The sequence below is a fragment of the Platalea leucorodia genome (assembly GCF_965183815.1).
Source record: "Platalea leucorodia genome assembly, chromosome: 32".
NCBI lineage: Eukaryota > Metazoa > Chordata > Aves > Pelecaniformes > Threskiornithidae > Platalea > Platalea leucorodia.
In genome coordinates this window covers 75,439-100,698 of record NC_138854.1, presented here as the reverse complement: position 1 = coordinate 100,698, position 25,260 = coordinate 75,439, and the positions used below count along the sequence as shown (strand labels likewise).

General features: G+C 70.6%; 5 protein-coding genes across 5 annotated transcripts; 2 read left to right on the top strand and 3 right to left on the bottom strand.

The window, feature by feature from the left end:
- Window positions 1–1,073: 1,073 nt before the first annotated feature.
- VKORC1 (vitamin K epoxide reductase complex subunit 1) lies at window positions 1,074–4,083 on the bottom strand. The gene is made up of 3 exons (XM_082334290.1): window positions 3,929–4,083; window positions 3,237–3,346; window positions 1,074–1,469 (listed from the first exon to the last, which is right to left on the bottom strand). The coding sequence occupies exons 1-3, from the start codon at window positions 4,075–4,077 to the stop codon at window positions 1,264–1,266; spliced, it is 465 nt and encodes a 154-aa protein (XP_082190416.1). The 5' UTR covers window positions 4,078–4,083; the 3' UTR covers window positions 1,074–1,263.
- A 320-nt stretch (window positions 4,084–4,403) lies between these two features.
- Window positions 4,404–14,233, top strand: PRSS53 (serine protease 53). The gene is given in 12 exon segments (XM_082334278.1): window positions 4,404–4,468; window positions 5,433–5,566; window positions 5,890–5,922; window positions 6,252–6,420; window positions 7,190–7,467; window positions 8,725–8,891; window positions 10,224–10,443; window positions 10,847–10,875; window positions 10,877–10,998; window positions 11,624–11,856; window positions 12,989–13,137; window positions 13,878–14,233. Coding segments are annotated over 11 exon segments (1,788 nt in total). The 5' UTR covers window positions 4,404–4,468; window positions 5,433–5,493; the 3' UTR covers window positions 14,193–14,233.
- Window positions 14,234–14,436: 203 nt separating this feature from the next.
- Window positions 14,437–17,763, bottom strand: ZNF646 (zinc finger protein 646). Its single transcript, XM_082334277.1, has 2 exons — window positions 17,730–17,763; window positions 14,437–17,155 (listed from the first exon to the last, which is right to left on the bottom strand). Exon 2 carries the CDS (start codon window positions 17,036–17,038, stop codon window positions 14,516–14,518), a length of 2,523 nt encoding a protein of 840 aa, XP_082190403.1. The 5' UTR covers window positions 17,039–17,155; window positions 17,730–17,763; the 3' UTR covers window positions 14,437–14,515.
- Window positions 17,764–17,827: 64 nt separating this feature from the next.
- Window positions 17,828–21,684, top strand: ZNF668 (zinc finger protein 668; the record flags this gene model as incomplete). Its single annotated transcript, XM_082334293.1, has 2 exons — window positions 17,828–17,902; window positions 18,521–21,684. Exon 2 carries the CDS (start codon window positions 18,526–18,528, stop codon window positions 21,682–21,684), a length of 3,159 nt encoding a protein of 1,052 aa, XP_082190419.1. The 5' UTR covers window positions 17,828–17,902; window positions 18,521–18,525.
- Window positions 21,685–22,337: 653 nt separating this feature from the next.
- LOC309601337 (uncharacterized protein) lies at window positions 22,338–25,085 on the bottom strand. The gene is made up of 3 exons (XM_082334285.1): window positions 24,986–25,085; window positions 24,807–24,866; window positions 22,338–24,195 (listed from the first exon to the last, which is right to left on the bottom strand). Exons 2-3 carry the CDS (start codon window positions 24,856–24,858, stop codon window positions 22,433–22,435), a joined length of 1,815 nt encoding a protein of 604 aa, XP_082190411.1. The 5' UTR covers window positions 24,859–24,866; window positions 24,986–25,085; the 3' UTR covers window positions 22,338–22,432.
- Window positions 25,086–25,260: the final 175 nt, after the last annotated feature.

Genomic DNA, 25,260 nt, shown 5'->3' with positions numbered 1-25,260 from the left:
GCCCGGGTCCCTCATAAGGGCGTCCCAGATGCCTAGGTCCGTTGGGGTGGGCGGTAAGGGGGGCCCCCAGACCCTTGGGTTCCTCATGAGAGGATCCCCAGACCCCTAGATCCCTTGGGAGGGGGTCCCAGAGGCCTGGATCCCTTATTAGGGGGCGGGAAGGGGGTCCTGGACACCTGGATCCCGCGTGAGGGGGGTCCCAAAGGCCTGGATCCCTCATTAGGGGGCGGGAAGGGGGGTCCTCAGACACTTGGGTCCCTCATAGGGGGGTCCCAGTTGCCCGAGTCCCCTTATTGGGGTGCCGTAAGGGGGTCCCCAGACCCTCGGGTCCCTCATGAGGGGATCCCCAGACCCCTAGATCCCTTGGGAGGGAGTCCCGGATCTGTCATGAGGGGGTCCCAGAGGCCTGGATCCCTCGTTGGGGGGGGGGGAAGGGGGTCCTGGACACCTGGATCCCGCGTGAGGGGGTCCCAGAGGCCTGGATCCCTCGTTGGGGGGGGGGGGAAGGGGGTCCTGGACACCTGGATCCCGCGTGAGGGGGTCCCAAAGGCCTGGGTCCCTTATTGGGGGGGGGGAAGGGGGTCCTCAGACACTTGGGTCCCTCATAGGGGGGTCCCAGTTGCCTGAGTCCCCTTATTGGGGTGCGGTAAGGGGGTCCCCAGACCCTCGGGTCCCTCATGAGGGGGTCCCAGAGGCTTGGGTCCCTTATTGGGGTGCGGTAAGGGGGTTCTGGACACCTCGGTCCTTTATTGGGGTGCAGTAAGGGGGTCCCCAGACCCTTGGGTCCCTCATGAGGGGGTCCCAGAGGCTTGGGTCCCTTATTGGGGTGCGGTAAGGGGGTTCTGGACACCTCGGTCCTTTATTGGGGTGCAGTAAGGGGGTCCCCAGACCCTTGGGTCCCTCATGAGGGGGTCCCAGAGGCCTGGTCCCCTATTGGGGAGTGGGAAGGGGGTCCTCAGACACTTGGGTCCCTCATAGGGGGGTCCCAGATGCCTGAGTCCCCTTATTGGGGTGCGGTAAGGGGGTCCCCAGTTGCCTGGGTCCCTCATGAGGGGGTCCCAGATGCCCGAGTCCCTTCTCGGGGGGGTCCTGGAGGCCCGGGCCCCCCCGTAATTTTGGGGGAATGGGGTTGGGGGGAACACACCACCACACACCCAGACACCAGGGTCCCTGGCTCACGACTGCCATGTTTGCGGGGAAGGGAGGAGCACCCCCGGCCGTGGGGGTGTCCCCGTCCCCCCGCCCGACATTTTTGGGCGCGTTTCAGGCGGTTTTGAGGTGGCGGAGCCGCCGCCAGCGGCGCCAGTTGAGGGCGAGGAGGAGGCCGTTGAGGAGGTAGGTGGTGATGCAGACGAGGCAGAAGTCCCGCAGGCTGAAGGCCAGCACCCCCGCCAGCCACACCGAGGCCACCACCGAGGCCACCGACGTCCCCAGCAGCACGGCCGCCGCCCCCCGCCCCGGCACTGCCCCTGTGGGAAGGCATGGGGGGGGGGGGTGTCCCCAACACGTCCCCAGTGTCCCCAGTGTGTCCCCAACGCGTCCCCAGTGCGCCCCACCATGTCCCCAGTGTCCCCACGCCATCCCCAGTGTCCCCATCCTGTCCCCAACGTGTCCCCAGTGCGCCCCACCATGTCCCCAGTGTCCCCACGCCATCCCCAGTGTCCCCATCCTGTCCCCAACGTGTCCCCAGTGCGCCCCACCACATCCCCAGTGCATTCCCAGTGTCCCCATCCTGTCCCCAGTGTCCCCACGCCATCCCCAGTGTCCCCAGTGTGTCCCCAACGCGTCCCCAGTGCGCCCCACCATGTCCCCAGTGTCCCCACGCCATCCCCAGTGTCCCCATCCTGTCCCCAACGTGTCCCCAGTGCGCCCCACCACATCCCCAGTGCATTCCGTGTCCCCATCCTGTCCCCAGTGTCCCCACGCCATCCCCAGTGTCCCCAGTGTGTCCCCAACGCGTCCCCAGTGCGCCCCACCACATCCCCAGTGCATTTCCAGTGTCTCCACCCCATCCCCAGTCCTCCCAGTGTGTCCCCAGTGCACTCCCAGTCCCTTCAGTGCCCCCAGCGTGTCCCTCCCATGCCCCCAGTGCATTCCCAGTGCTCCCAGTGCATTCCCAGTCCCCCCAGTGTGTCCCTCCCACGTCCCCAGTGTCCCCACCGTGTCCCCAGTGCATTCCCAGTCCCCCCAGTGTGTCCCTTCCACGTCCCCAGTGCATCCCCAGTGTGCCCCCCGTGTCCCCAGTGTGCCCCCCGTGTCCCCAGTGCATTCCCAGTGCCCCCAGTGTGTCCCTTCCACGTCCCCAGTGCATTCCCAGTGCCCCCCGTGTCCCCAGTGCATTCCCAGTGCCCCCAGTGTGTCCCTTCCACGTCCCCAGTGCATTCCCAGTGTCCCCACCCCATCCCCAGTGTCCCCAGTGCATCCCCAGTGCATTCCCAGTCCCCCCAGTGCGTCCCCAGTGTGTCCCTCCCACGTCCCCAGGGTCCCCCCCGCATCCCCAGTGCATTCCCAGTGCCCCCAGTGCATCCCCAGTCCCCCCAGTGTCTCCCTCCCAGGTCCCCAGTGTCCCCCCCGTGTCCCCAGTGCATCCCCAGTCCCCCCAGTGTATCCCTCCCAGGTCCCCAGGGTCCCCCCCGTGCCCCCAGTGCATTCCCAGTGCCCCCCCAGTGTGTCTCTCCCAGGTCCCCAGTGTCCCCCCCGCGTCCCCAGTGCATTCCCAGTGCCCCCAGTGTGTCCCCAGTGTGTCCCTCCCAGGTCCCCAGTGTCCCCCCCCGCGTCCCCAGTGCATTCCCAGTCCCCCCAGTGTGTCCCTCCCATGTCCCCAGGGTCCCCCCCGTGCCCCCAGTGCATTCCCAGTGCCCCCAGTGTGTCCCCAGTGTGTCCCTCCCAGGTCCCCAGTGTCCCCCCCGCGTCCCCAGTGCATCCCCAGTCCCCCCAGTGTGTCCCTCCCAGGTCCCCAGTGCCCCCCCCGCGTCCCCAGTGCATTCCCAGTGCTCCCAGTGCGCCCCCAGTGTGTCCCTCCCACGTCCCCAGTGTCCCCACCGTGTCCCCAGTGCATTCCCAGTGCTCCCAGTGCGCCCCCAGTGTGTCCCTCCCAGGTCCCCAGTGTCCCCCCCGTGTCCCCAGTGCATCCCCAGTCCCCCCAGTGTGTCCCTCCCAGGTCCCCAGTGCCCCCCCCGCGTCCCCAGTGCGTCCCCAGTCCCCCCAGTGCCCCCAGTGCCCCCAGTGCCCCGTACCCAGCAGCCCCTGCAGCAGGTAGAAGAGGCCGCCGATGGCGCCGTTGGGGGCGTTGGCGGCGCTGTCCGCGCCCAGCAGCGGCTCCGCCAGCCCCAGCCCGCGGCCCCACCTGCGGGGCGGGGCACCGCTCGGACACGCCCCCTCCGCGGGGGGGCACGCCCACCGCGCCCATATATGGCGCTGCCGGGCGGGGAGCCCGCCCCCACCCGAGCCCCGCCCCTTCCGCGTGTGTATCCCCCCCGAGCCCCGCCCCCCCGCCCTCCATTGGGCGCCGCGAGCCCCGCCCCCGCCACGTGGCGGTGTTTACCCGCGCGCCGCTCCCGCCGCTGCAATGCCAACCCCCGGTGCAAAGCAAAACCCGCCCCGGTGCAATGCAAAACCCGCCCCGGTGCAATGCAAAACCCGCCCCGGTGCAAAGCAAAGCAACCCCCGGTGCAATGCAAAACCCGCCCCGGTGCAAAGCAAGCCCCGCCCCGGTGCAAAGCAACCCCCGGTGCAATGCAAAACCCGCCCCGGTGCAAAGCAAAACCCGCCCCGGTGCAATGCAACCCCCGGTGCAATGCAAAACCCGCCCCGGTGCAAAGCAAAACGCGCCCCGGTGCAAAGCAACCCCCGGTGCAATGCAACCCCTGATGCAAAGCATCCCCCGCCCCGGTTCCCGGCCCCCCCCCGCCCCCCCCCCCGCCGGTACCGGGAGGCGAAGACGCGGGTGCAGGAGACGGCGGGCCCCAGGTCGCAGGCCGCGCGGTAGCTGGGGTCCCGGGCGCGCGCCCGCTCCACGTGCAGCGCGTAGAGCGAGAGCGCGGCGCCCGCCAGGCACAGCACCGCGCGCGCCGCCATCGCCGCCCCGCCCCGCCCCCCCCGGCCCTCCCATTGGCCCAAGAGCCGCCCCCCCGTCCCCGCCCCGCGCTCTGATTGGGCGGCGCGGTTGCCGCTCCCCGCCGCTTCCGCCGAGCGGCCGCTCCGCCGTGATTGGCCGGCGTTCTGGAGCCGCCCGCGCTCTGATTGGCCGCCGGCGACACGGCCCTCCCGGAAGCGGCCGCGGGGGCTGCTGGGGGATGTAGTCCGCCGGCGGGGCGGGGCTCCCCCCCCCCCCCCCAAAAAAAAAAGGGGAACCCAAGCGTCCGGGCGGGGCGAGTGGGGTTAAAACCGGCTGCGGGCCGGGAAGGGGCAGAGGCGGCGGCGGACACGGACCCACACGGACCCCCAGGAAACCCCCAGAGACCCACAGGTACCCCCAGAGACCCACAGGGACCCCCACGGACCCCCACAAACCCCACGGCGGGACCCCAAAGACCCCACAGGGACCCCCACTGACCCCCACAGATCCCCACGGACCCCCACAGACCCACAGGGACCCCCACGGACCCCCACAAACCCCACGGTGGGACCCCACAGACCCCACAGGGACCCCCACTGACCCCCACTGACCCCCACGGACCCCCACAGACCCACAGGGACCCCCACGGACTCCCACAGACCCACAGGGACACCCACTGACCCCCACGGACCCCCACAGACCCACAGGGACACCCACTGACCCCCCCAGGGACCCATGGGGACCCCCACATACCCACGGCGACCCCCACAGACCCCACAGGGACCCCCACTGACCCCCACAGATCCCCACAGACCCCCAGGGACCCACTGGGACCCCCCACGTATGTCCATGGACCCCCACAGACCCCCAGGGACCCCCACAGACCCACTGGGACCCCCCATGTATGTCCATGGACCCACAGAGACCCCCAGGGACCCCCACAGACCCCCCCAGACTCACAGGGACCCCCCCAGACCCCCGGAGATCTCCACAGATCCCCACAGACCCACAGGGACCCCCACAGATCCCCACAGACCCCCAATGAACCCCCACAGACCCCCAGGGATCCCCCACGTATGTCCATGGACCCCCAGGGACGCCCCCACTGACCCCCACAGACCCACGGGGACCCCCACGGACCCACAGGGACCCCCACAGACCCCCAGGGACCCCCCATGAACCCCCACGGACCCCCAGGGACCCCCCCACTGACCCCCACAGACCCACGGGGACCCCCACGGACCCACAGGGACCCCCACAGACCCCCAGGGATCCCCCACGTATGTCCACGGACCCCCAGGGACCCCCCCACTGACCCCCACAGACCCACGGGGACCCCCCATGAACCCAGAGGGACTCCCACTTACCCCCACAGACCCCCCAGGGACCCCCTAGGGACCCCCCCCCCCCCCGCGGGCCGCCCCGGCGTGTCCACCATGGCCCGACACGCCTCGACGCGCCTCGACGCGCCTCGACACGCCGCCGCCCTCCTGCTCCTGCTCCTGGCCCGTGAGTTGTGCCGGGGGGCAACGCGGGCCACGCCGGGGGGCGACCCAGGCGCCTGGGGGGGGGGGGGGGGACACCCAGGTGTCCGGCGGCGGAAGGGACCCAGGCGTCCCCCGCCGCCCCGGGGGGGGGACCCAGGCGTCCGGGCGGGGCGCCCCACTCGACCGGTCGTACCGGAAAGGCCGAGGTCACAACCCCCAAAAAGGAGCCCGGACGCCTGGGTCCCCCGGAGGCGGCGGGCGGGGCGCCCGGATGCCTGGGTCCCTCGGGCTGGGGGGGGGGGGTCCCACGCTCTGACCCCCCCCCCCCCCCCTTTTCCCCCACAGATGCTGAAATTTCAGCTGGGGAGACTCCTGCAGGTAAGATGTATGCAAATGAGCTCTGCATATTCATAAGCAATCCCTCCAACCCCATTGGTTGGTCCCCCTCCCCATCTGGAAGAGCCCCCCCTCCCCTCCCCCCCTTATTTCGGGGGGGACCCAGGCATCCGGGCCCCACTTCTCCACCCCAGCACTGTCGCAACCCCTTCCCGCACGCTGTCGCAACACCCCCCGGGATGGTTGAAATCAGGGTGGGGTACAAGGGACCCAGGCGTCTGGGTGCCCCCCACCCAACCGCGGCGGGGGACACCCAGGCGTCCGGTGGGGGGGGGACCCGGGCATCCCGGCTGATGGGTGCCCGGGCGCAGAGCCCGAGTGCGGGCGTCAGCGGGAGCTGGGCCGCGTGGTGGGGGGCACGGCCGCCCGCCCTGGAGAGTGGCCCTGGCAGGTGAGCCTCCAGCTGCGCGGGGAGCACTTCTGCGGGGGCACCCTCGTCACCCCGGAGTGGGTGCTCTCGGCCGCCCACTGCTTCCAGGGGTGAGTCCCGGGGGGATCCCAGGGGGAGGTGGGGGGCTGACCCCCCGGGGGGGGGGCAGTTCTGGAGTGGGACCTTCCTTGGGGACCCTCCCCTGTCCTCTTGGGGCACCCAGAAATCCGCTGGGCTGCCCAGAGCTCCTTTGGGCCACCTAGATCCTCACTGGGCCACCTAGATTTCCATTGAGCTACCCAGATCCCTTCTGGGACCCCTTGAACCCTGTTGGGCCACCTAGATCCCCACTGGGCCACCTAGATCCTCAGCAGGGGTCCCAGAACCCCTTTGGGCCACCTAGCTCTTCATTGGACCACCTAGAACCCTATTGGGCCCCCTTGATCCTCGTTGGCCCACCTAGAACCCCATTGGTCCTTCTAGAACCCACTTGGGCCAGCTAGATGCCCGCTGGGGCATCTAGATCCTCATTGGGCCAGCTACCGCCTCCTTGGGCCACTTAGATCTCCATTGGACCAGCTAGATCCCCACTGCGCCACCTAGATCCTCATTGGGGCACCCAGAACCTGGTTGGAGCACCCATGACTGGGGTGGGGGCACCCGTGACCTGTTGGGACACCCATATCCCCTTTGGAGCACCTAGAACCTGGTTGGGACACCTAGAATGGGGTTGGGACACCTAAGACGACGGTTGGGGTGCCCATGACTGGGGTTGGGGCACCTAGAACCTGGTTGGACCACCTCGACCCGGGTTGGTGTGCCCGTGGCTGGGCTTGGGCACCCAGAGGGGATGGGGTGACAGTGGTGGCACCCCCCCAGGCCCAACGGGAGCCGGGCGGAGCCCACGGCCTGGCGGGCGGTGGTGGGCCGGCTGCGGCTGCAGGAGACGGGCGGCCAGGAGAGGACGGTGGTGGAAGTGGTGGTCCACGAGGGCTACCGGCGGGTGGAGGGGGGCCATGACCTGGCGCTGGCCCGCCTGGAGTCCCCCGTCACCCTCGGGCCCCGCGTGGGCACCATCTGCCTGCCCCAGGCCCACCACCCCTTCGCCTTCGGCACCCCGTGCTGGATCACCGGATGGGGCCACGTGGCTGAGAACGGTGAGGCCTGGGTCCCCCGGGGCTGAGGCCCCATGGTGGTGGGTCTTCTCGGGTGGGTCCTCATCATCTGGGTCTCCATGGTGGTGGGTCTCCATGGGGTGGGTCCTCATCATCTGGGTCTCCATGGTGGTGGGTCTCCATGGGGTGCTTCTTGGTCACCTGGGTCCCCATGGAGGTGGGTCTTCATGGTGGTGGGTCTCCATGGGGTGGTTCTTGGTCACCTGGGTCCCCATGGAGGTGGGTCTCCATGGGGTGGGTCCTCATCATCTGGGTCTCCATGGTGGTGGGTCTCCATGGGGTGCTTCTTGGTCACCTGGGTCCCCATGGAGGTGGGTCTCCATGGTGGTGGGTCCTCATCATCTGGGTCCCCATGGAGGTGGGTCTCCATGGTGGTGGGTCCTCATCATCTGGGTCTCCATGGTGGTGGGTCTCCATGGGGTGCTTCTTGGTCACCTGGGTCCCCATGGAGGTGGGTCTTCATGGTGGTGGGTCTCCATGGGGTGGTTCTTGGTCACCTGGGTCCCCATGGAGGTGGGTCTCCATGGGGTGGGTCCTCATCATCTGGGTCTCCATGGTGGTGGGTCTCCATGGGGTGCTTCTTGGTCACCTGGGTCCCCATGGAGGTGGGTCTCCATGGTGGTGGGTCCTCATCATCTGGGTCCCCATGGAGGTGGGTCTCCATGGTGGTGGGTCCTCATCATCTGGGTCTCCATGGTGGTGGGTCTCCATGGGGTGCTTCTTGGTCACCTGGTGGGTCCTCATCATCTGGGTCTCCATGGTGGTGGGTCTCCATGGGGTGGGTCCTCATCATCTGGGTCTCCATGGTGGTGGGTCTCCATGGGGTGGGTCCTCATCATCTGGGTCTCCATGGTGGTGGGTCTCCATGGGGTGGGTCCTCATCATCTGGGTCTCCATGGTGGTGGGTCTCCATGGGGTGGGTCCTCATCATCTGGGTCTCCATGGTGGTGGGTCTCCATGGGGTGGGTCCTCATCATCTGGGTCTCCATGGTGGTGGGTCTCCATGGGGTGCTTCTTGGTCACCTGGGTCCCCATGGAGGTGGGTCTCCATGGTGGTGGGTCCTCATCATCTGGGTCTCCATGGTGGTGGGTCTCCATGGGGTGGGTCCTCATCATCTGGGTCTCCATGGTGGTGGGTCTCCATGGGGTGGTTCTTGGTCACCTGGGTCCCCATGGAGGTGGGTCTCCACCACCTGTCTCCCCATGGTGGTGGCTCCCCATGATGACGTCCCCCCACAGTGTCCCTGCCGGCGGGGTCCCCCCTCCAGAAGGTGGCCCTGGACCTGCTGAGCCCCAACACCTGCAACTGCCTCTACTCCAACCTGCGGCGCCGGGACCTGGCGCGGCCGGCACGGCCCTCCATGGTCTGCGCCGGCGGGCAGGAGGGAGGCCGCGGCGCCTGCCAGGTATCGGGACGCCCTCGGCAGTGGCACTGGGGAGCTATAGGGGTCTATAGGGGACCTGGGGGGGCATATATGGGGCTGTAGGGGTCTATAGAAGGGCTATAGAAAGTCTATGGAGGCATACATGGGGCCGTAGGGGTCTATGGGGGCATATATGGGGCTGTAGGGGGGCAATAGGGGAGCTATAGAGGGATATAGAGTCTATAGAGGGGCTATAGGGGACCTATAGGGGGAATATATGGGGCTGTAGGGGTCTATAGAAGGTCTATAGAAAGTCTATGGAGGCATACATGGGGCCGTAGGGGTCTATGGGGGCATATATGGGGCTGTAGGGGGGCAATAGGGGAGCTATAGAGGGATATAGAGTCTATAGAGGGGCTATAGGGGACCTATAGGGGGAATATATGGGGCTGTAGGGGTCTATAGAAGGTCTATAGAAAGTCTATGGAAGCATACATGGGGCCGTAGGGGTCTATGGGGGCATATATGGGGCTGTAGGGGGGCAACAGGGGAGCTATAGAGGGATATAGAGTCTATAGAGGGGCTATAGGGGACCTATAGGGGGAATATATGGGGCTGTAGGGGTCTATAGAAGGTCTATAGAAAGTCTATGGAGGCATACATGGGGCCGTAGGGGTCTATGGGGGCATATATGGGGCTGTAGGGGGGCAATAGGGGAGCTATAGAGGGATATAGAGTCTATAGAGGGACTATAGGGGACCTATAGGGGGAATATATGGGGCTGTAGGGGTCTATAGAAGGTCTATAGAAAGTCTATGGAGGCATACATGGGGCCGTAGGGGTCTATGGGGGCATATATGGGGCTGTAGGGGGGCAACAGGGGAGCTATAGAGGGATATAGAGTCTATAGAGGGGCTATAGGGGACCTATAGGGGGAATATATGGGGCTGTAGGGTCTATGGGGGCCTGTAGAGGGCCTATGGGGGGGCTACAGAGAGCTGTAGGAAGAATATATGGGGCTGTAGGCGGGCAATAGGGGGCTACAAAGAGACCTAGAGTCTATAGGTGTCTACAGAGACTACAGAAGGTCTATGGGGGCCTGCAGGGGGAATATATGGGGCTATAGGGGGGCTATAGGGGTCAATAGGGAGAGTATAGAGGGTCTATAGGGGGCTACAGAGGCTACAGAGGGGCTATAGGGGGGTCTGTAGGGGGAATATATGGAGCTGCAGGGGGTCTATAGAGGGTCTAGGGGGCCTATAGAGGGTCTAGGGGGGTTATGGGGGGAATCCATGGGGCTATAGGGAGGCTATAGGAGCCTACGGGGGTGTACAGGGCCCCCAGGCTCTCTGCTGACCCCCTGTCCCCCCCCAGGCGGACTCAGGGGGCCCGCTGGCCTGCGGGGGTCCGGGGGGGCAGTGGGTGCAGGCCGGGGTGCTGAGCTTCGCCGTGGGCTGCGCCCGCCCCAACGGGCCAGTGCTGGCCACGGGGCTGGTGGCCCACGCCGGCTGGCTGCGGCAGCGCCTGCCCCCCACCGCCTTCGCCCCCCTGGGAACCCCCCCGCCCCCTGGCCTGGAGGACGGCAAGTGCCTGGGTGAGCAGCGGGGGACCCCGGGGTCCGGGTGGGGGGCACCCCATAACCCCTGGGGTCCAGGTGGGGGGCACCCCATAACCCCTGGGGACCCCGACATACGGGTGGGGGGCACCCCATAACCCCTGGGGACCCCGGGGTCCAGGTGGGGGGCACCCCATAACCCCTGGGGTCCAGGTGGGGGGCACCCCATAACCCCTGGGGACCCCGACATATGGGTGGGGGGCACCCCACAATCCCCAGGGACCCCAACATATGGGTGGGGGGCACCCCACAACCCCCCGGGGACCCTGGCATAGGGGTGGGGGGCACCCCATAACCCCATTGACCCCCCCGAGGGCCCCAGGCCTCCGGGGGGACCCCAGGCGTCTGGGGGGGCCCCGGGCTGAGCCCCTCGGCCCCCCAGGCTGTGGGATGCAGGGGGGGCCGCGCCTGGAGCCCCCCCCCCGGCCCCTCCTGGCCCTGGGCCGTCAGCCTGCGGCTGGAGGGGCGGCACCGCTGCAGCGGGGTGCTGGTGGCCGAGGGCTGGGTGCTGACGGCCGCCCACTGCTTCATCGGGTGAGTGAGGGGCCCGGGCCCCCCAACTGCCCCCCCCGTGCCCCATAGCGTCCCCCAGGACCCGGGGGGCTCTGCCCCATGGTGACCCCCGGGACCCAGGGCTCTGGCTGCCCCAAACCCCGCCCCGGGCCCCCCAACTGCCCCCTGTGCCCCATAGCGTCCCCCAGGACCTGGGGGGCTCTGCCCCATGGTGACCCCCGGACCCAGGGCTCTGGCTGCCCCAAACCCCGCCCCGGGCCCCCCAACTGCCCCCTGTGCCCCATAGCGTCCCCCAGGACCCGGGGGGCTCTGCCCCATGGTGACCCCCGGACCCAGGGCTCTGGCTGCCCCAAACCCCGCCCCGGGCCCCCCAACTGCCCCCTGTGCCCCATGGCGTCCCCCAGGACCCGGGTATCCAAGGGGGGGTCCCCATCCCCTCTGGGGGTGCGGGGGGGGGGTCCCTCTCCCCAGGGAAGGGACCCAGGCCCCCGGGACCCCCAACTGCCCCCTGTGCCCCATGGCGACCCCCAGGACCCGGGTATCCAAGGGGGGGTCCCCATCCCCTCTGGGGGTGCGGGGGGTGTGGAAGGGACGCGGGGGTCCGGCGGGGCGGCGCGGCCGGGGGACCCAGGCGTCGTGGGTGCAGGCAGCAGGACGCGCAGGCCTGGGAGGCGGCGGCGGCGGGGGACGCGCGGCGCAGGGGCGCCCGCCTGTACCTGCACGGGGCCTACGTGGAGCCGGGGGGCGGCCGGGACCTGGCCCTGCTGCACCTGGAGGCCCCCCTGGCCCTGGGGCCGGCCCTGCGGCCCCTCTGCCTGCCCTACGACAAGCACCGCCGGCCCCCCGGCACCCGCTGCTGGGCGCTGCTGGCCCCCAACGGTGAGCGGCCGGGGCCCTGGGGCGCCACCCCGGCGTCCCCCTCATCCCCGGCGTCCCCCATCCCTGGTGTCCCCCATCCCCGGTGTCCCCATCTTCCCTGGTGTCCCCCTCATCCCCGGCGTCCCCCATCCCTGGTGTCCCCCATCCCCGGTGTCCCCCATCCCCGGTGTCCCCACCTTCCTTGGTGTCCCCATCTTCCCTGGTGTCCCCCTCATCCCCGGCGTCCCCCATCCCTGGTGTCCCCCATCCCCGGTGTCCCCCATCCCTGGTGTCCCCACCTTCCTTGGTGTCCCCCATCCCTGGTGTCCCCCTCATCCCCGGTGTCCCCATCTTCCCTGGTGTCCCCCTCATCCCCGGCGTCCCCCATCCCTGGTGTCCCCCATCCCTGGTGTCCCCCTCATCCCCGGCGTCCCCCATCCCTGGTGTCCCCCTCATCCCCGGCGTCCCCCTCATCCCCGGTGTCCCCCATCCCCGGTGTCCCCACCTTCCTTGGTGTCCCCATCTTCCCCGGCGTCCCCCTCATCCCCGGCGTCCCCCATCCCTGGTGTCCCCCATCCCTGGTGTCCCCCTCATCCCCGGTGTCCCCCATCCCCGGTGTCCCCACCTTCCTTGGTGTCCCCATCTTCCCTGGTGTCCCCCTCATCCCTGGTGTCCCCCATCCCTGGTGTCCCCCTCATCCCCGGCGTCCCCCATCCCTGGTGTCCCCCATCCCCGGTGTCCCCATCTTCCCTGGTGTCCCCCTCATCCCCGGCGTCCCCCTCATCCCCGGTGTCCCCCATCCCCGGTGTCCCCACCTTCCTTGGTGTCCCCATCTTCCCTGGTGTCCCCCATCCCCGGCGTCCCCCATCCCTGGTGTCCCCCTCATCCCCGGCGTCCCCCTCATCCCCGGTGTCCCTGTCATCCCTGGCGTCCTCCTCCTCCCTGGTGTCTTAATCCCTGGTGTCCACCATGTCCCCATCATCCCTGGTGTCCCCATCCCTGGTGTCCCCCATCCCTGGTGTCCCCCATCCCTGGTGTCCCCACCTTCCCTGCTGCCCCCCTCATCCCCGTTAGCTCCATCCCCGTCATCTCCATCCTTGGCGTCTCCATCCCCGTCATCTCCATCCCCGATGTCCCCGTGTCCCCCCTCCAGGCTCGTCCATCCCTGAGGAGCTGGTCAGCGTGGAGGTGACGCTCTCGGAGCCCTGCGGGACGCGGGGGGACGTCGGGGACAATGCGGGGGTCCCATCCCCCCCCGACACCTTCTGCATCACCATCCCCGAGGGCACCAGCGCCTGCCAGGTCAGCCCGGACCCCGATGTCCCCCTGTCCTTCCCGGGGTCCCCATGTCCCTCCTGGGATCCCCTGGGGGTCCCTGGTCCCTTTTGGGGTCCCTCGGGGTCCCCATGTCCCTCCTGGGATCCCCTGGGGGTCCCTGGTCCCTTTTGGGGTCCCTCGGAGTCCCCATGTCCCTCCTGGGATCCCCTGGGGGTCCCTGGTCCCTTTTGGGGTCCCTCGGGGTCCCCATGTCCCTCCTGGGGTCCCTTGTGGGGTCCCTGGGTCCCTCTTAGGGTCCCCACATCCCTCCTCAGGTCATTTGTGGGGTCCCTGGGCCCATTTTGGGGTCCCCGGGTCCCTCCTGGGGTCCCCATGTGCCTCTTGGGGGACTTTGTGGGGTCCTTAGGTGCCTTTTGGGGTCTCTTGGGGTCCCTACACCCCTCCCGGGGTCCCCATGTCCCTCCTGGGGTCCCTTGAGGGGGTCCCTGGGTCCCTTTTTGGGGCGGCTCAGGTCACTTTCGGGATCCTGGGGTCCCTTTTGGGGTATCCGAGGTCCCTTTGGGGTGTCTGGGGTCCCTTTTGGGGGGTCTTGGGGTGCTTTAGGGGGTCCCAGAGGTCCCTTCCGGGGGGTTTGGGGATCCAGGGGTCCCTTTTGGGCAGGTCTCGGGGGGTCCCAGGGTTCCTTTTGGGGGGGGGGGGTGTTCCCTTCTGGGGGGTGACTTCAGGGTGTCCCCTGGCACCGGGCTGACGGGGAGACCCCGCAGCCGGACGGGGGGTCCCCTGTGGCCTGCGAGGAGCGGGGGATCTGGTTCCTGGCGGGGACGGCCAGCGTGGGGGGCTGCGCCCAGGGGGGGCCCCCCCTCTTCACCGCCGCCCCCCACTACGAGCGCTGGATCGCCGGCATCACCCGCGAGGCCTATTTCTCCGAGACCCCCCCGGACCCCCGCGAGGAGGAGGAGGAGGAGGAGGAGGAAGAGGCGTCCGCGGGGGACCCGGGCCTCCAGGGGGACCCCGACACCTGGGGGCAGGTCAAATCCTGGGAGGACCCGGGGGTCCAGGACGGCTCCGGCAAAGCCTGACCCCCACTTAGGGGGCGGCGAGGGGGGGCAGAGCAATAAAGTGGTGGTGGTCTGCAGTGCCCCCCCCCGCCTCTCTCTGGGGGTCCCAACCCCCTTCGGGGCACGCTTGGGGGTCCCCAGCCCTATTTGGGGGGTCCCCGGCCCCACTCAGGGCACGCTCGGTGGTCCCCAGCCCCGTTTTGGGGGTCCCCAGCCCTGACTCGGGGTCACGCCCCACAGAAAACCAAACTCCACCCAAAACCACTCCAAAACAACCCAAATTTAATCACGGGGAGGGAAACGGGGGCCGGAACCCCCCTGCACCCCCCCCCAGGACAACGCCGTCACCCGTCAGCCTCGGCGCTCCCAGGGGAGCGGTGTCGGGGGGCGGCGGGACGGCGGCGGGGGGGCCGGGACCCCCGGTGCTGCCCCCCGACCGCCTGTGTGGGGCGACACCGCGCCGGTGCCGCGGGCCGGGGGCCCGGGGAGGACTTGGCGGCCGTCCGACGGGCGCTCGGGGGGCCGCGGGACAGCGCGGCGGGCACCGGGGAGGACTCCAACACCGTCGCTGCCGCGTCCGGGTGCCCCGAGGAGGACTCGCACCCCGTTTCCGGCGGGTTGGGGTGCACCGGGGACGCCCCCGGTGCCGATAACGCTGTCTGGGGTGACGGGGAGGACTCCAACGCCGTCACCGGCGTGTTCAGGTGTCCCAGAGGCGCCTGTAGCGCTGACAACGCGGCCTGGGGCGTCGAGGGGGACCCCAACGCCGTCTCCATTGCGTCCAGGTGTCCCACAGACACCTCCACCGCCTGTAACGTGGTTGGTGGTGCCGAGGAGTCCTCCAACACCGTCTCCGTCCCATCCAGGTGTCCCGTAGGCTTCTCCTCCACCTGTAGCGGTGGTGGTGATGCCAAAGAGTCCTCCAACACTGCCTCCGCCGTGCCTAGCTGTTGTACAGACACCTCCGCCGCCTGTAACGCGGCTGGTGGTGCAGTAGAGTCCTCCAACACCGTCTCCACCGGGTCCAGGTGTCCCGTAGGCTTCTCCGCCTGTAACGTCGGTGGTGCCAAAGAGTCCTCCAACGCCGTCTCCATCCCATCCAGGCGTCCCATAGACACCTCCGCCACCCGTAATGCGGTTGGCGGTGCTGGCGAGTCCTCCGACACCGTCTCCACGGCGTCCGGCTGCGCCGGCGGCCCCTCGTCCGCCTGTAGGTCGCCGGCGGCAGGGGGGTGCAGGCGCTGGTGGCCCAGGAGCTGCCGGCGCAGGCGGAAAGCCTTGGGGCAGAGCCCGCAGCGGTGCCGGCGGCGCTCGGCGTGGGTGCGCCGGTGGTTCTTCAGGGCCATCAGGTTGTAGAAGGCCTTGTGGCAGGCGGTGCAGCGGAAGAGGCCGGTGGTGTGGGTCTGCCGGTGGTTGACCAGGCTGCCAGCGTGCTTGTAGCTGCGGCCACACACCTCGCAGCAGAAGGGCCGCGCCGCCGCCTGTTGCCGCTCCTCCTCCTCCTCCTCACCGGCACAGGCGTCGCACGCCGGTTCCCCACCCGGCGGCGCCGCCGGCGCCGCCGCCGGGGGTCCCGCCTTGCAGCGGGGGTGGTTGCGGAGGTGGTTGCGGTAGGCGGCGAGGTTGGGGTAGCGCCGGGCGCAGACGGCGCAGGGGAAGACGCCGGTCTGGTGGGTTTGCCGGTGGTTGACCAGGCTGCCGCCATGGCGGTAGGTCTTCCCGCAGACGCTACAGGCGTAGGGCCGCCGCTCGCCCCCCGCCACGTCGGCCAGGGCGGCCGCCTCCTCGGCGCGGTGGCCGCGGCTGTGCTCCCGCAGGCTCTCCAGGTCGGCGAAGGGCTGCCCGCAGTAGCCGCAGATGTGCCACAACTCGTCACCCGCCGCCTCCCCCCAGCACCCCTCTGGCACCGCCACCGGCGCCGCCGCCGCCGCCGCGTGCTCCTGCCGGTGGTGCCGCGCCAGGTCGGCCTCACCGGGAAAGATGCCGCCGCACAGGCTGCAGAGGAAGGGCCGCTCTTCCTCCTCCTCCTCCTCCTCCTCTTCCTCGCCCGCAACACCCCGCGGCCGCCTGTGCCGGCGGAAATGCGCCTGCAGCGCCGGGAGGCCGCCGAACTCCTTGGGGCACAGCGAGCACTGGTAGATGCCGGGCGGCGGCGCCGGTGGCAGCGGGGGCGCGGCGCAGCCGTTGCGGCGGTGGTGGTGACGGTGACGCCGCCGGCGGTGTCCCCGCAGGTGTCCCTTCAGCGCGCCCAGGTTGGAGAAGCGCTTGGCGCAGAGGCTGCAGCCAAAGTCGCCCGTCTGGTGCGTCTGCTTGTGGTTGATCAGGCTGCCCGAGTGCCGGTAGGTCTTCCCGCACACCTCGCACCGGTACACCCGCTCGGCGGCGTCGGCATCGGCCACGCGGCGCGGCGCAGGCCGCCGTCCCCGGCGGTGCCCCCGGGCGTGGGTGCGCAGGGCCATCAGGTTGGGAAAGTGTTTGGGGCAGAGGGAACAGGCGAAGACGCCGGTGCGGTGGGTGTGCCGGTGGTTGGCCAGGCTACCCCGGTGCCGGTACCGCCGGCCGCACTCCCCGCAGCCGTACAGCCGTCCCGTCGATGCCGCCGCCGCCTCGTCGCCGCCGCCGTCCGTCCGTCCGTCCGCCTGGGCGCGCCGGTGGGCGCGGCGGTGGCTGTTGAGAGCGGCGAGGTTGTAGAGCTGTTTGCCGCAGGCGCTACAGCCGTAGACGCCGGTTTGGTGGCTCTGGCGGTGGTTGACCAGGCTCCCGGCGTGCCGGTAGCTCCTCCCGCACTCCCCGCACCGGTAACGACGCTCGGCCGCCGGCGGCGCCGCGCACAGGCGCTCGGGGGACGGCGCCGGCGAGGCCGCCATGGCTGGGGGTGGGGGGAGACGGGGGGGGACCCAGGCGTCCGGGACCACCCCCCGCGGACCCCCGCCACCCGCCGGGGGCTCTCGGCGTCGCGCGGTGGCGCCGCGCTCCACGGGCGGCTGGGAGGCAAAGAGTTAAATGGGGGAGGGGGACCCCAAACCCCCAACTCTCCCCCCAAAATGTGAGGACCCCCCCCAAAACCCCCCCAGTTTCCCGCCAAAACATGAGGAACCCCCCCAAAACCCCCCAGTTTCCCCCCAAAACCCCCCAGTTTCCCGCCAAAACGTGAGGACCCCCCCCAAACCCCCCAGTTCCCCCCCAAACCCCCCAGTTTCCCCCCAAAACGTGGGGACCCCCCCAGTTTCCCGCCAAAACATGAGGAACCCCCCCAAAACCCCCCAGTTTCCCCCCAAAACCCCCCAATTTCCCGCCAAAACGTGAGGACCCCCCCAAACCCCCCAGTTTCCCCCCCAAACCCCCCAGTTTCCCGCCAAAACCCCCCAGTTTCCCGCCAAAACGTGAGGCTCCCCCCCAAAACCCCCCAGTTTCCCCCCAAAACGTGGGGACCCCCCCCAACCTGGGGGGTCCCCGCCCCTCCCCCCCTCCCCACGGGGTGACCCCTCCCCCCCCCGGGGGGGGGTCCAGGCCCCCCCCACTCCCCGCCCTCCCCCCTCCCCCCCCCCAGCCCCGCACCGGCGCCTCCTTTTGTTGCGGGGAGACCGGAAGCGCCCGCTGGCCCCGCCCCTTCCGCCCCACCGGAAGCCCCGCCCACCCCACGGGGCCACGCCCCTCCCGCTTCCGCCACGCACCCGCCCCCCCCAGGTCCTAGCGCCCGGCGCGCCGCGCCCGCAGCGGAGCCCCCCCAGGTAACGACGGGGCCCCCCCCCCCCCCCCGGCATCGCGCCCCCCACCCCCACCCCCTTCCCATGATGCACTGCAGCCCCCCCCGCATTGCACCGCCCTTCCCGTGGTGCATCGCGCCCCCCCCCCCCATTGCACGGACCCCCCCCCCCCCCCAAATGCACCCCCCCCTCCCGGGGTGCATTGCCCCCCTTAGGGCATCGCACAGCCCCCCCCCCCCCCCCCAAATTGCACCCCCTTCCCATGGTGCATTGCAACACCCCCCCCCCGGCATTGCACCACCCTTCCCATGGTGCATTGCGGCCCCCCCCCCATTGCACAGGGCCCCCCCCCCCAAATCCCCCCCCCCCCGGTGCATTGCAACACCCCCACCCCCCCCCCGCACCCCCTTCCCATGGTGCACTGCAACGCCCCTCCCCCGCCCGTGCCGCCATCTTGCAGCCGACAAAGGGGGGGGGAGGGGCGGCCGCACTCCCGGGGGAGGGGGGGGGAGGGAGTGGGGTGACAACCCCCTCCCCCCACCTGGGTGCAGCCTCCCCGGGGGCAAAATGGGGCAAAACTGGGGTAAAATGGGAGCGGGGGGACCCTCCCCCCCCCCCCCCAACGTGGTTCTGTGTCCGCAGGGGCCATGGAGGAGCGGCCGCGGGGTCCGGGTGGGGACGGCGGCGGCGGCGGTGGCACCCATGGGGACGGCGGTGGTGGTGGTGGCACCCATGGGGACGTCGGTGGTGGTGGCACCCATGGGGACGTCCATGGTGGTGGTAGCACCCATGGGGACGTCGGCGGTGGTGGTGGCACCCATGGGGACGTCGGTGGTGGTGGCACCCATGGGGACGGCGGTGGTGGTGGTGGCACCCATGGGGACGTCCATGGTGGCACCCATGGGGACGTCGGTGGTGGTGGCACCCATGGGGACGTCGTCGGTGGTGGTGGCACCCATGGGGACATCCATGGTGGCACCCATGGGGACATCAGCGGTGGTGGTAGCACCCATGGGGACGTCGGCGGCGGTGGTGGCACCCATGGGGACGTCATCGGTGGTGGTGGCACCCATGGGGACGTCCATGGTGGCACCCATGGGGACATCGGCGGTGGTGGTGGCACCCATGGGGACGTCATCGGTGGTGGTGGCACCCATGGGGACGTCCATGGTGGCACCCATGGCCACGGCCATGACGTCACCCTTGGGGACCTCCAAGGCGACGCCCTTGATGACGCCCCCGGGGACGCCGGCGATGACACCCACAGCGGCGTCCGCGGCGGCGGCGTCTCCCGCGGGCGCCTCCACGGCCACGCCAAGTCCGGGAGCCGCTACAAGTGTCCCACCTGCGCCACCACCTTCCCCGCCCCGCCGCGGGCCCTGCGCCACGCCCGGGCGCACGCGGCCGCCGCCACGTCCGGAGGTGCCGCCGTCACCAGGTCCAGAGGTGCCGCCGCCACGACGGACGCGTCCGCCGCCCCCGGAGGTGCCACCACCAGGTCCAGGAGCGCCACCGCAGCCAGGTCGAGAGGTGCCACCGCCGCGACGGCTGCACCGACCACCTCCAGAGGTGCCGCCGCCGCCAGGGCCAGAGGTGCCGCCGCCGGCGCAGCCGGAGGTGCCGTCGCCAGGACGGATGTTTCTGAAACGGCTGGAGATGCTGCTACCGCAACGGACGTCTCCGAAGAATCTGGGGGTGCCACCGCCGCGATGGAGACGTCCCCCGCTTCTGTGGGCACCACCACCAGGTCCAGGGGTGCCGCCGCCACCGCAAGGTCCAGAGGTGCCGCCGCCAGCAGGCCCAGGGGTGCCGCCGCCACGAGGGCTGATCCCACCGCTACGACAGCCGTGCCCAGAGCAGCCGGCGGCGCCGCCACCGCCACCACGGACGCATCCAAAGCATCCGGAGATGCCACCACCGGCGCATCGGGCGGTGCTGGCGGCGCGGTAGATGCCCCCAAAGCCCCCGGGGATGCCACCGCCACCACCTCCGAAGCATCCGGAGATGCCAGCGCTACCACCGCCGCCACGGACGCCCCCTGCTCCGCCTGTCCCCGCCCCGCTCCCCCCTTCCCCTGCGCCGCCTGCTCCAAGTCCTACGGCACCCTCTCCAAGCTGACCATCCACCAGCGCGCCCACACCGGCGAACGTCCCTTCTCCTGCCCGGATTGCCCCAAATCCTTCGCCGACCCTTCCGTCTACCGCAAACACCGGCGCGGTCACGCCGGGCTGCGTCCCCACCGCTGCGGCGCCTGCCCCAAAGCCTACGCCGAGCGCAAGGACCTCCGCAACCACCAGCGCAGCCACACGGGCGAGCGGCCCTTCCTCTGCGCCGAGTGCGGCAAGAGCTTCGGCCGTTCCTCCTCCCTCGCCTGCCACCAGCGCATCCACGCCCCCCGCAAGCCCTACGCCTGCGGCACCTGCGGCAAGGCCTTCACCCAGCTCTCCTCCTTCCAGAGCCACCAGCGCGTCCACACCGGGGAGCGGCCCTACCTCTGCCCCCAGTGCGGGCGGATGTTCTCCGACCCCTCCAGCTACCGCCGCCACCAGCGCGCCCACCAAGGCGTGAAGCCCTACGGCTGCGGGGAGTGCGGCAAAGCTTTCCGGCAGCCGGCGGATCTGGCGGTGCACCGGCGGACCCACACGGGCGAGCGGCCGTGGCGGTGCGGGGAGTGCGGCAAAGCCTTCGTGGCCTCCTGGGACCTCAAGCGGCACCGGTTGACCCACACGGGCGAGCGGCCGTGGCGGTGCGGGGAGTGCGGGAAGGGTTTCGGGGAGAGGGCGGCGCTGGGCAAGCACCGGCGGACGCACTCCGGCGAGAGGCCCTACGCCTGCGGGCGCTGCGGGAAGGGCTTCGGCGGGGCCTCGGGGCTGCGCAAGCACGAGAGGACGCACGGGAAGCAGGAGGCGGGAGACGGGGACGGCGCGGCCGCCGGCGGGGCCGCGGACATGGCCGCCGGGGCTGGCTTCAACGTGGCCGCCGGCGCTGGCCTCAACGCGGCCGCCAGACCTGGCCTCAGTATTGCCGGAGGTGGTCAGGGGGTGGCCACCAGGCTTGGCTATGACGTGGCTGCTGGAGCTGGCCACAGTATGGCCGCCAGAGTTGGCCACGGTATGGCCACCGGCGTTGGGCACGAGGTGGGTGGCCAACCTGGCCACATTATGGCCGCTGGTGTTGGCCGCGGCATGGCTGCCGGCAGCGGGCGGGAGGTGGGTGGTCAGCCTGGCCCCAGCGTGGCCGCCGGCGTTGGCCATGGCATGACCGCCGCCATCGGGCACAACGTGGTTGCCCAACCTGGCCACAAAGTGGCTGCCGGAGCCGGCCACAATATGGCCACCGGACTTGGCCATGACGTGGCCAACAGAGCTGGCCACGCCACGGCTGCCCAAGCCGGCTGTGACGTGGCCGCCGCTACCGGGCGGGAGGCGGGTCACGACATGGCCGCTGGACTCGGCCACGGCGCGGCCGCCTCCCCCGCAGCGGGGCCCGTGGCGGCCGCCGGCGCCGGTCACGACATGGCGGCCGCCGGCGGAGCCGTGGGCTGCGGCGGCCTCAACGTGGCCGCCCCGAGCCTGGCCGCGCCCAACATGGCCGCCCCCGTCGGAGGCCCCAACATGGCCGCCCCGAGGGCGTGCCTGACCCCCGGGGGCGTGGCCCCGCCCCACCCCCCGGAGCCCCGCCCCTTCGCCTGCCCCCTCTGCCCCAAGCGCTTCGGGGCGCGGGCGGGGCTGCGCAAGCATCAGCGTCGTCACGGCCCCGCCCCTTCCCCACCCACCCCGGGCCCCGCCCCTGCCGGAACAGCTTAGCTACGGCCACGCCCTGGGGGGCCACGCCCACCCACGGGGCCACGCCCTGGGGGGCCACACCCCAGGGGGCCATGCCCCCCGCTCTCCCCGCCCCCTGGCAGCAAGGGGGCGGGGCCTCCCCAGCCCCTCCCCCCCTGCAGAAAAGGGGTGGGGCTCCTCGGGGGCGGGGCACCGCACGGCCCCGCCCCCCCTTTGCCCCGCCCCCCCGCGTGTTAATGGCAAATAAACGGCGGCTCCCGCGCCCCCGCCTCCGCCTCTCTGTCCGGCAGCGACCACGCGCCAATCGGGGGGGGTTTCACCGTCTTTATTTGGGCCCCACCCCCGACCAATGGCGGCAGAGCGCTCCCACGGCTCGGCCAATCGCGCGGTGCCTCCCCCCATCCTCCCCCGCCCCATCCGCCTGCCGCCCAGCCAATGGCAGCACAGGATCTTGGCCAATCCCCTGTCAGTATTTCCCCACCCTGCTATCGCCCAATCGATCCCACCCTCTCGTTCACAGCCAATCCCGCATCAGCCCCGCCCCCCTCCCCTCAGCCAATCCCCTACCAGCATCCCCCCCCCGCCCCATCCACATCATTGCTCTTGGCCAATCCCGCCCCTCCCCGTCCCCACCCAATCGCCCGCCCCCACCACACCCACCCCTCAGCCAATGGCGTCGCGCGGGATGGGGGGGGGGGTGTCTTCGCGATAGGCTCCGCCCCTCGGGGGTCCGGCACCTCGGGGTGCTCCCCCATGGGGGGCTCCTGCGTCATGGGGCCGCCCCCACCCATGGGTGCCCCCCAACTCTCGGGGTCTCTGGGCGCTCCTCCACCTCCAAACCTTGGTGCCCCCCAACTCTCGGGGTCTCTGGGCGCTCCTCCATCTCCAAACCTTGGTGCCCCCCAACTCTCGGGGTCTCTGGGCGCTCCTCCACCTCCAAACCTTGGTGCCCCCCAACTCTCGGGGTCTCTGGGCGCTCCTCCATCTCCAAACCTTGGTGCACCCCAACTCTCGGGGTCTCTGGGCGCTCCTCCACCTCCAAACCTTGGTGCCCCCCAACTCTCGGGGTCGTTGGGTGCTCCTCCATCTCCAAACCTTGGTGCACCCCAACTCTCGGGGTCTCTGGGTGCTCCTCCATCTCCAAACCTTGGTGCCCCCCAACTCTCGGGGTCGTTGGGTGCTCCTCCATCTCCAAACCTTGGTGCCCCCCAACTCTTGGGGTCCTTGGGTGCCCCTCCAACGCCTCCAAGCCTGGTTGAACCTCCAACGCCTCCAAACTTGGTTGCACCCCAAAAGTCTTGGCCTTTGGGTGCCCCTCCATCATCTCCAAGCTCGGCTGAGCTTCCAACGTCTCCAAGCCTGGTTGAACCTCCGACGTCTTGGTCTTCGGGAGCGCCTCCAGCGCCTGCGCCGCCCCGTGGGCCTCCTCCAGGTGCACCCGCTCGTGGGTGATGAGGTTGGAGCTCTGGCTGAAGCGGCGGCCGCAGCGGGCGCAGCCGTAGGGCCGCTCGCCGGTGTGGGTCCGCCGGTGCTGCTCCAGGTGGGCGCTGCGGACGAAAGCCCGGCCGCACTCCCCGCAGCCGTAGGGTTTCTCCCCGGTGTGGATGCGCTGGTGCCGCACCAGGGTGGAGCTCATGCCGAACGCCTTGCCGCACTCGCCGCAGCGGTAGGGCCGCTCGCCGGCATGCGTCCGCCGGTGCAGGGCCAGGTTGGAGCGGAGGGCGAAGGCTTGCCCGCACTCCCCGCAGGCGAAGGGTCGCTCCTCCCCGTGCGCCCGTTGGTGCCGCGCCAGCGCCGAGCGCAGCCCGAAGGCTCGCCCGCACTCCCCGCAGCGGTGCGGCTGCAAACCCAAGTGCAACCGTCGGTGCTTGGCCAAGGTGGCCCCGTGGCCGAAGCGTTTGCCGCACTCGGCGCAGGCGAAGGGCTTCTCGCCGCTGTGGCTGCGCTGGTGCTGGATGAGCTCCGAGCTTTGGACGAAGCCTTTGCCGCACTCGCCGCAGCGGAAGGGCTTCTCGCCGCCGTGGGTCTTGCCGTGCTTGAGGAGGTTGGCGCGTTGGGCGAAGCTCTTGCCGCACTGGCCGCAACGGTAGGGTCGCTCGCCGGAGTGGCTGGCTTGGTGTTGGAGGAGGTCGGAGCTACGGTAAAACGCTTTCCGGCACTGACCGCAGGCGTAGGGCCGCTCGCCGGCGTGGGCGCGCTGGTGTTTCACCAGGTTGGTGCTTTGGCTGAAGGCTTTGCCGCATTCGGCGCAGGCGTAGGGGCGCTCGCCGGTGTGGGTGCGGCGGTGCTGAGCCAGGTTGGAGCTCCAGCCGAAAGCTTTGCCGCAGTCGCCGCACTTGTAGGGCCGCTCGCCGGTGTGGGTCCGGAGGTGCTGGGCCAGGTGGGAGCGCTGGGCGAAACGTTTGCCGCACTCGCCGCAGGCGTTGGGGCGTTCGCCCGTGTGGCTGCGCCGGTGACGCTCCAGCTTCGACCACTGGCCGAAGGCTTTGCCGCACTCGCTGCAGATGTAGGGGCGGCCGGGGGGGGCTCCGGCTGCGCCGGGGGGAGGCGTCAGGGACCCCGGGGATGGGGCGTCCCCCCCCCCAGTCCCGGTGTGGGTCGAGGGGTCCTGGACACCGGGGTCTCCTCCTTTACCCCACCCTGGGAGGGGTTGGGGGTCCCGCACGCCGGGGTCCCCTCTTCTGCCCCGTTTTGGGGGGGGTTGGGGTCCCGCACGCCGGGGTCCCCTCCTTTACCCCATTTGGGGGGGGTTGGGGGTCCCAGAGGCCGGGGTCCCCTCCTTTACCCCGTTTTGGGGGGGGTTGGGGGTCCCAGAGGCCGGGGTCCCCTCCTTTACCCCATTTGGGGGGGGTTGGGGGTCCCAGAGGCCGGGGTCCCCTCCTTTACCCCATTTTGGGGGGGGTTGGGGGTCCCAGAGGCCGGGGTCCCCTCCTTTACCCCATTTGGGGGGGGTTGGGGGTCCCAGAGGCCGGGGTCCCCTCCTTTACCCCATTTTGGGGAGGGTTGGGGGTCCCAGAGGCCGGGGTCCCCTCTTCTGCCCCATTTGGGGGGGGGTTGGGGGTCCCAGACGCTGGGGTCCCCTCCTTTACCCCGTTTTGGGGGGGTTGGGGGTCCCAGAGGCCGGGGTCCCCCGGGGGTCTCACCTGCTGCCGGCTCGGCGGGGGCGTCCTCAGCGGCTGCGGTCGGGGCGTCCATGGGGCAGCCTGGGGGGGGGGGACGACACGCGGGGCACATCACGGGGGGCCGGGGGGCCCCACAGCTGCCCCACGGCAGGCGGGGTTGGGGGTCTCGGGGGTCCCGGGTGCCCGGGGCCTGGCCTTACCTGAGGGGCTGGCGCTGGCCCGCCTGGTCCTGGGGCCGGGGGGTCGCGGTGGGGCCCGGGGGCCTGGTCCCCCCCCGGGGCCTGGGGGTCGCGGTGGGGCCGGGGGTCGCGGTGGGGCCCGGAGGCCTGGTCCCCCCCTGGGGCCTGGGGGTCGCTGTGGGTCGCTGTGGGTTGCGGTGGGGCCCGGAGGCCTGGTCCCCCCCCGGGGCCTGGGGGTCACTGTGGGTCGCTGTGGGTCACGGTGGGGCCTGGAGGCCTGGTCCCCCCCCGAGGCC

Excerpts from the sequence above, each read along its gene's own strand:
- VKORC1 (XM_082334290.1), bottom strand. The coding sequence starts at position 4,077 with ATGGCGGCGCGCGCGGTGCTGTGCCTGGCGGGCGCCGCGCTCTCGCTC. Across the intron at positions 3,347-3,928 it reads ACCCGCGTCTTCGCCTCCCG|GTGGGGCCGCGGGCTGGGGC; the intron begins GTACCGGCGGGG and ends CCCGCCCCGCAG. Across the intron at positions 1,470-3,236 it reads CCTGCTGCAGGGGCTGCTGG|GGGCAGTGCCGGGGCGGGGG; the intron begins GTACGGGGCACT and ends GCCTTCCCACAG.
- ZNF646 (XM_082334277.1), bottom strand. The coding sequence starts at position 17,038 with ATGGCGGCCTCGCCGGCGCCGTCCCCCGAGCGCCTGTGCGCGGCGCCG.
- LOC309601337 (XM_082334285.1), bottom strand. The coding sequence starts at position 24,858 with ATGGACGCCCCGACCGCAGCCGCTGAGGACGCCCCCGCCGAGCCGGCA. Across the intron at positions 24,196-24,806 it reads CCCCGCCGAGCCGGCAGCAG|CCGGAGCCCCCCCCGGCCGC; the intron begins GTGAGACCCCCG and ends CCCCCGGCGCAG.